The 8,934-nt window shown below is 46.7% G+C and overlaps 1 protein-coding gene across 2 annotated transcripts in view; it reads left to right on the top strand.

Annotated features, from left to right (window-relative positions):
• Positions 1–8,934, top strand: part of Zbtb2 (zinc finger and BTB domain containing 2) — a 21,311-nt gene that overhangs the window by 7,709 nt on the left and 4,668 nt on the right. Inside the window, exons 1-2 of one of the 2 annotated variants that reach the window (XM_055616201.1) lie at positions 4,641–4,716; positions 6,189–6,373. In XM_055616201.1, coding sequence (XP_055472176.1) covers positions 6,201–6,373 — 173 coding nt within the window. In that variant the 5' untranslated portion in view covers positions 4,641–4,716; positions 6,189–6,200. Of the gene's footprint in view, positions 1–4,640; positions 4,717–6,188; positions 6,374–8,934 lie in introns of those variants that run through there. The other variant, XM_055616200.1, reaches the window with a different exon arrangement.

Raw genomic sequence — 8,934 nt, 5'->3', positions numbered from 1 at the left:
GAAAGAAAGAAAGAAAGAAAGAAAGAAAGAAAGAAAGAAAGAAAGAAGAAAAGAAAATACATTATTTGGCTGGTTTGGTTTGGGAGGTTTGTTTTGTTTTGTTTCTTTGGTTTGGGTTGGGTTGGGTTTCTCTGTGTAGACCTGGTTGTCTTGGACTAGATTTTTAGACCAAGTTAGCCTCGAACATACAGAGATCAGCTTACCTTTGCCACCAGAGTACTGGACTTAAAGGCATGCACCACCGCACCCAGCTATGAAAGTATATTATTTGTTATGCCTTGTTTTTATTAGAAAATTTACTTTTCATAGCCAGGCATGGTGGTGCACACCTATAATCCAAGCTCTTAAGAATCCAAGGCCAATCTAAGTCACATGAGACCCTATCTCAAAAAAAAGAAAGAAAAGAAAATGGAAATAAGATCACTTTCCATCTAGTGCCTTAGCTCTCAGCCTTCCTAACACTGCGACCCTTTAACATAGTTCCTCATGTTGTGCTGGCCCCAACCATAAAATTATTTCATTGCTACATCATAACTGTTACGAATTGTAATGTAAATATCTGTGTTTCTGATGGTCTCCCGGTTGAAAGTGAAAGTGTCCAAAGGGGTCATGACCCACAGGTTGAGAACCACTGATCTGGTGACTGGTGTGCCACTTGTCCCTGCCCTAGCAGGTGCTAGGATTGTGTCCTTTCTATGTATTTGCATAGGAAAACCCCTGTCCTTGCAGGGTTGTGATTCGTCTATGCCTTTGGACCCTCACATGTCCAGGTTTATTTTGTAGTAAGTATGCAGAGAGTCTGGATCAGCTCAGAAGTCCCTGTGCGGCCTGAGGGGCTCATGGAGAGAGCACCATCATGTTTGCCCTCTGGAGGGACCATTGTTAGGTGGTGAGTGGGCAAGGAGAGCAGAGCTGATGAGAAGGTCACACTAGTGAGGGTGGAAGGGCCGCACAGGAGAGCGAGAGTGGGCTGGTCATGGGGTGGAAGGAGCATGGGAGTTCTGCACAGGCCTGTGCTCCAGGTTCCCACTGTGCTCGCTGTTACACATGTTTGCTTTAAAGTTCCCAAGAAGCCTAGGGTAGAAGGGAATGCACCCCCGCAGGGACCCTGCCACAGGGATGCTGCAGTGGGCCTAGCTTCAGAGCGGTGTCAGAGGGTGCGACGCAGAGGCTTGTCCAGAGGAAGAAGGGAGGCCCCCAGAAGTCCACACTGCCGGGAACGGTCTCTCAACACCTCCAGGCCTGGCATTCCTTGTAAGCCATTTTGGATATGGAGGGCAGGGGCTGGGTATGGTGGGGGAGCTTTTGATGACAGGCCGATCTCTGAAGAAGGGGTGGCCTTCTCAGCCACAGGGCTAGGTATCATTTGTGTCAGTTATGCATCATGGAACTAATATTGGTGCCTGGGGGGAAAGGGGTGCAGCAGAGAAAGGCCCTTCTGTCCCATGCCCCCCCCGCAAAAAAAAAAAACACCCTTTGAGATCCTAGAGCCTTCTGCCGCCTCTCACACTTATCCCAGGCCAACTCCCTGTAGAATATTCCAGGTGTTTTGTTTTTACTATCTGTCTGAGAAAAATATTTTAGTCTCCCAAACAGAAAGGTCTGACTGATGAGTATATCCAGCCTGTGTGGCCTGTGGCCTGTTTTGTGCGTTTACTCAATTTCTCCCACATTTCTGAGAGGACATTTGTCATCTTTATATTTTGAATACTCATGCTCAGTGTGATTCCTGATCTAAGATGTGTTCCTAAATTGATCTTAAAATAACTTGTAGACTCCCTTTAAAAGGAAATATTTAGCAATTTCACCATGGCTTCATTCTCACAGGTTGAATAAAAGACTCAATGTTAGTTATGCAAAGACAGAGCCACCCAGTCTGCTCTATTTAAGGGAATGATACTTAGTATATCCATTAATGCAAAACCAAGTCCTCCCACTGAACACTGATAACTATGACGCACTGAGACAGGAAAAATAAGTGTCCGAAAGATTAAAGCTAGGCGCAGCCCTGTGGTAGAGAGCCTTTGCTTTCTCCATGCAATGCCCCGGATTCAGTCACCAGCAGCACCAAAATAGCTGTCTACAACAAGACTAAAACAAAATCTGGGAAGTGCTAGTATCCTGACACACAGCTCATTTTCCATATGCACAGTGGCTTTTATAAATCAATTTTTGGGTGCAGGATTTCTCTGTGTAGCCTGGCTGTCCTGGAACTCACTCTGTAGATCAGGCTGGCCTCACACTCAGAGATCGAGAGAAAAACCACCTAGAACTGTGAAATGGTTCTGTGGATAAAGGCACTTACTTGACCACCAAGCCAGCTGACCTGAGTTCGACCCTCCAAAGCCCGCACGGAGAGGAGTGACCCCTGCAAGTTCCCCTGCCCCCTGCACATAGTGCTGTGTCCTGCACATATACAGGCACAGAGTCAGTGGTGTAACTTTAGCAGTTTCTAAATCAGAGTAGAATGGAAGGCACAGTGGCTCATACCTCTAATCCCAACCCTTGAGAAGCAGAGGCGACAGCAGGAGAGCTCTGTCTGTCCAACCCCAGCCTGATGTATGATTTTAAAAAAGGAGTAAAGGGATGGATAAAGTTCATGAAGAGACACCAGATTAAACAGAAATAGACAGTTAATAGATGCCTCAAATCATTAAATATCACTCGTGTCATAGGAAGTGAAAAAGGTTATTAGCAAAGATTCCTCAAAACGTAGTAGTGAGATCTTGGGTGGTGTGGCTCAGAGCAGAACGTTCACCTTCTAGCATGTGCCAAGCCCCAGATGTTCTCCCAAGCATGAGAGAGAGAGAGAGAGAGAGAGAGAGAGAGAGAGAGAGCATGCACCAATATATCATGGGGGCATCACACATATCTGTATGCCCGTACTATTTCAATCTTTTATAACAAGGATATATATTTAAAATTACTAAAAAATAGTATCTCTTGTTAATTTAAACCAGATAGTAATGCCAGTGCTTAACAGACTGAGGTAGGAGGAACATGCGTCCAAGCCAGCCTAGGCCACACATTTAAAAATGTTTCTTAAAATCAAACAAAATCCAGTGAAGCCTGGTTGATCCTACTTCTCAAAATTACTTTTTTGCGGTCTGAGCAAGCTACCTCCACTCTTTTGCCATTTCCTTGCCTTAAAATGTGAGTAGCCATATCTCCAATAACTTACTAATGGGAACTAAAACAGTAGTGTAAAAGGGGTTCTCCTCGTGAACTCTCCGTAAGCAACAGCCGCTGTCAGGGACAGGAAGAAGTGGGTACTTTGACCTTTGATGCTGGAGGAGGCAGAGCATCGTCCATGCTTTTCAGCATTCATCAGTATTTCAACTTTATAATTACCAGTGCTGAGAATGCCACTTCACATAACTGCATAGCAAAGAATGGCGAAGTATACCTGTGAAGGGCCATTTCAAAAATTATTGGAAGTTTTATCATAATCTCAAGGTAGATTTATGTGGTGAATTTTTTTTTTAAATGAAACTTAACTCAGCCACTCAAACAGCAGGATTTTTGTTTTGTTTTGCTTTTTTACAATCTTGCATTCTAAAGTGTAATAACAATCCAGAGGTACAGTAACCTGGTACTTAGAAGAAGGTGTGGCGACAGGAAAGCACTAAATGAGGTTTCCCTTGGTGAAGCCACTGCAGTCTATAGTGCAGCTGCGTGCTAGGCCTCCCGTCTGCCATGTGCCGTGCTCACACTGTGATGCCGAACACAGCTGCGGTGAAGCCATGTGACACCTCAGATCTGCCCCATGTCTTGGGCTGCCGTGTGTTGAGAAACGCTTTGCTGTTGCCAGTTCTTCATGCCCTTCACGTTCAGTTAGGAGACGCTGTATGGGCTGGGCTGTACCGTATGCCCACTAAAGCACTGACACATGGCTTCTGGGGGACACTGCTGTCACCCCGGTTTCCCAGGTTCCCTACCTGCTTCCCCTCACCTTACTACTGCAAGTCTTTTTTCCATTTCTCTAAATGTCCTGGATAGTCTATTACAGGACTCAGGCAGTGTAAAACATTGTGGTTTGCCATTTCCACTTAGTAATTCACTCTTCTGTCTACAGTGATTCATTTTGTTTTGGTTTTGTCCTGTAGACAGTCTCAGTGTAGCCCAGGCTAGCCTCACACTTCTAAGTCCTCGGCCTTTTGAGTGTTGGGATTAGCATGTTTGCCACCAAGCCAGCTGTGGTCCATCGGTTCAGCGACAGAGTGATTCATGCTGCAGCCTGATTACCCAACAACTCAAGAACAGCCGGTTGTTTCCGGTAACATCACTGCAGACATTAATGTACAGTTAGTGTGAAGGCGCATTTCATTTCTTGAATAATGTTTCAGAGTAGCCATTGGGCTAGCCATCTGCGCCATCTCATGTTCACGCCAGCAGCATGAGCCAGCTTCCCTGCAGCCTCACCAGCCCTGATGCGCCATGGATGGTTTCAGCCCTCATCCCATGGGTTTGTGCAGACGCTGTTTCCGTCATTCCCAGGAGGCTGGCAGTGCTGCGTACTGTCTGCCCACTCACCGTACAGCTTTCCCTCTGCTGGCCTCTTCAAGTACGTCCACTTCCCAGTTTGGAACTGTTGAGTTTCAGAGTTCTCTCTTTACTTTGGCCCTCAGAGGAATTGTGAAGTTTCCAGTGTGTCCACCGGTAGCTGCCTGTCCATCCTCTTGGCAGGGCCGCTTAGGAACCAGCATCATAATCTCAGTAAGTCTGACTTGCCACTTTTGCCTTTTATAGATCACCCAAGCGATTTTTTTTTTTTTTCTAAAATCCTTAGAGTTTTGTACTTTGTACTTAAGGCCATGATAGACTTTATTGGGTCTGTGTATGAAAGTGTGGTTTAGTCAAGGGTCTTGTTCTCTTTCTCGCCTTTCCCAGCTCACCCAGCTTTCTCTGCTGGGTTATGTATGCAGTCCTTGTCACACGTCCACCCTGCGTCTCGCTAGGCCAGCTCCAGCTCCAGGCTCTGTGAAGTCATGTCTGACTCTGAGTACCGGCTCCAGTCCCATGCCACTCCCACATCTGGGGTTGAGTAGAGGGCCTGACTCCCCATCTGGTGGATCTTTTCTAAAGACTTTCGCTCTACCTCCTTTGCCTTGCCACACATTTTCAAACAATCTTGTCTGTACAGAGAGTTGGCCAAGGGTTTGGGATTTAACAGTTTGTACTTTTCCACATATGAATCTATACACTTTGTTAGGCTTACCTGTGTGTTCTGTATTTGGAATGTGATGATACTGTTTTTCATTTCCATGTCCGTTGCTAGTGTATGACATTATAATTAGTTAGGGCTTGGGGATCTTGTTTTTTGATACATTTTACACCTTTTCCAAATTCATTTATGGAAGCTTTTGTATAAATTCCTTGGATTCTGTCCGTTACAGGTTTGCTTCTTTTCCTGGCTATAAACTTTTATTTCCATCTTGTTTTCTACCTGGCACCCTGGGTGCAGCTGGAGGGAAAGAGCACACTTCTTAGCCTTTCTCCCAGTCTTGGAGAAAGCAGTGCTAACCCAGCCCTGCAGTGGGCTTCCTGGTGTGCTTGTGGGAAAGGAGCCGTTTTGGGATTGCCGGAGCCAGGAGCCGGCAAATTCCAGCAACCTCCCATAGTAAACAGACTGAGTCCCGGGGTGTTGGGAGGGCGACTGTATAATGCAAAGCACAGAATTTGAAGTAGGTGCATTCAAATTTAAATTTTGACTCCTTTACCTTCCTTAGTGGAAGGCCTGGGGCAGCTTCTTACAAGTCTCAAAATGCATTTCCTTCTCCACAAAAGGGAGGTCAGCTCCTTTGCTAATGGGTATGCAAGCCCTTGTGGCTCTGGCTGCATTGGAGGAGGAGTCTCAGCAGAAGGTTGAATTCTTGTGAATCTTAGGGTTTGCATTGGGGACTTAAAGGACTAGCTGGTGCACACTGTCTCTTTAGGACTGATGCTTGGAGGTAGAGTACCAGGGTTCATTCCCCGGTGTCAGCAAGTAACTAGATGATGTCATCTGAAAACCTGAGTCCTGGCAGGTTCTATTCCAAGGATTTGAGAAGGTTAAATTAAATGAGTTGATGTATGTACCATGTTTACCCATGCCTGACACGTTAGCCTTGATGACGTTAGCTGTGACGTTAGGACACATTCTTATTTGTGGAACACCCTTCTTAAAAATAAAATTGTTTACTTTGCAGATTTTTTAAAAAATGGATTTGACCAACCATGGACTTATTCTACTGCAGCAGTTAAACGCTCAGCGAGAGTTTGGTTTCCTGTGTGACTGCACGGTTGCAATCGGCGATGTGTACTTCAAGGCACACAAATCAGTTCTCGCTTCATTCTCCAATTACTTTAAGATGTTGTTTGTCCATCAGACCAGGTAACTAAAGCGGTTGATAATAATCTAACGGCTGTAGCCCTCCTGACGCTGGGTCCCTCTTCCCACTGAGTGCTGTCTTTGCTTCATCCAGACTTCTGGTCTCTGCCTCTCCCAGGATCTAGGTGCCCACCCCACTCCCTTGCTACCCCAAATGTCCCCTGCCTTTCTTGGCTACTCATTTGATTAGCACTTGAGAATCACCTACCCGCCTGGCTCCTTGCAGCCCTCCAGCCGCCTTCCTGCCTGATAGGCAGTGACAGCCTGGAGACCAGCCCCTGTCAGTAAGCCTCCTGCTCCTTTAGGCCCAGTCCCTGACTACCCTGAATTTGAATACTTTACTTAGTTTTAAATGAGAAGCTGGAGGGCACACATTCCCCAGTTCCCTCTTTTCTAATGTAAACTCTGTCTTTGCTTGTTTTTCATTTGATTTCTCCTAAGTATCTTAGAGAAAAGAATCTGTGGGTGTGTGAGGAAATAGCCCCCTTCCCCTTTTCCCCTCCCCCATCTCTCCATCTTACCCTGTTCTTTCCTCCTCTTCTCCCCCCCACCCCCACCCCTTGCTCTTGGCAGCCGACTCCTTGACCTGGCACCCCCGGGGCAGCCCTGTTCGCTGTTCTCCTTGAACCTTCTTAGAAGGGTACCTGCGCCTCTGTTGACTTTGCTCATCCCACACTCTTCCTGTCCATTTGCTCTGTGGTTTTCCGTCTCCACTGCAGTCGTGTCCCAAAGGGCACCTCTCCACCACACTGTCCTCCTGCAGGCTGTCCTCCTGTCCACCTCAGTCCTCACCTGTGGCCAAATGTCCCTTGTTTTTCAAGGGGTGCTGGGACACCGGCCTTGGGCCTCCTGAGCCCCTGCTGTCCTTGCACAGTGTGGTGGGTGGGTCATCTTCTTGGACCTTTCCTTGGCTGGTGGAAGCAATTTAATCTCAGCTCTGGCCTCCATCTTTCTGTCTGCAGAACCCTGTTCCTAAGTACCCTGCCCTGGCCTCCTGTTGGCCATGTAAACCTGACTGTCCCTGCTCTGCTTTTTCTCATTGCACATGGATAAAACTGAACTAAGCCTCTCTCCAAAACGATCCCTGGCTGGCCTGTTTTCATCCTTAAGCAGCCCGAGCTTCAGATCTATTTCAGATCGTGTCTTACTGAACCCCCGGTCCTATCTCTTCAATACTTGTCCCATGTTCCCTGTCGCTTCTTTCTCGTTCACTGCCCATATCGATGTCAGATTAGTAACCATAAAGACCACTTGGGGGAGGTGAGCTTCGACCAGAAGGTCCCAGAGTGCAGCCCCTTCCACTGCCCACTCCCCGTCTTCCCTCATCCTTGCCCTCATCCTAGTATAGTAGCCGAAATCATCAAGGATGACTATGTTGTGCTACTTACAGGAGCTCTGCATTTCCTCTAAATTGCTTTCTGTGTGTTCACCCCCTCCCCTCACTTGTAGTGGCAGAGCTGAGTTTTACAGATCTGCTGCGACACCACTGGGTATGGTATAGCCACTTGATGAACATCTGGAGGAGAGAAAGGTCAGCAGCAGTTGCCTTAGCACTGAGTTGTCTTACAGCACTGCGAATGTGAGATGTATTCCTGTGATCTTGGCACAGGAGGCTGAGGCAGGAATTTATATGTATATAGAAATATGTATTTGCCATCCTTTAACATCGTAATGTTAAAGATGTTACTTGCAGCCATTAATTCAATAAGTGAAACAAACGATCTTGAAAAAGAAATGTCTTTAATTTTGAAGTGTAAAAGACAATGCAATGGATTTTCTTTAGATGCAAGAAATGTCCCTTATTTAAAGTATAGGGCAGTGAGAAAATGTCTTTCTAACAAAGGGATGTCTTTGTATCTGAGATCACCCACTGGGTGGCCATCCTTGTACACATCTGTGTGCAGAATTCAGGTTCACTGCCACAAACCCAGCTGAGACCAGCATGTTTTTAGCCAGCACTTCCTGCCTCCTGCCAGAGGCCCTGACCCACCTCTAGGTAAGGCCTGAGCCCCGGGGCTGGGGGTGGGGGGAATCCTTGCAGCTTTACAGTGCACGTCCTCTAGTTGCCACCAGGTGTCTCCACCTCTTCTCTGTAGACTGAGCGCTGAGCACGAATGAGCTGCAGAGGTGGGGGCCTGCGCCTTAATCCAGCACTCGGGGGCAGTGGCAGTTGAATCTCTGTGAGTTCAAGATGGGCCTCATTTACACGATGAGACCCTGTCTCAAAAAAAAAAAAAAAAAAAAAAGCATTATTTAAAACGCTTATTCTAAAATTCTAGCGAAGGAGAAGCTGAAGGTGAAATTACTGCTTGTAGCTGTGCTAACACTCCTTTGCCCTTCTGCCTGGCAGATGTCTGTATATCAGAGCTTAGGTGGAACTGATTTTATGAACTATAAAAGAGAAGTAACAGTCTGGCCCCTATCACGTAGGGTGGATAGAAAAAAAAGTGGCTGACCAGCCCCGAGTGAAAGGAAAGGAGCACAGGATTCCAGTAGCTGGAACGACACAGAAAGAACTGTGTGTGTGTGTGTGTGTGTGTGTGTGTGTGTGTGTGTGTGTGTGT

The sequence above is a fragment of the Psammomys obesus genome, unplaced genomic scaffold (genome assembly GCF_907164565.1).
Source record: "Psammomys obesus unplaced genomic scaffold, mPsaObe1.curated_primary_1811, whole genome shotgun sequence".
Taxonomy (NCBI): domain Eukaryota; kingdom Metazoa; phylum Chordata; class Mammalia; order Rodentia; family Muridae; genus Psammomys; species Psammomys obesus.
Note: the sequence above shows the minus strand (reverse complement) of the source record. Positions and strands in the feature narration are given on the sequence as shown.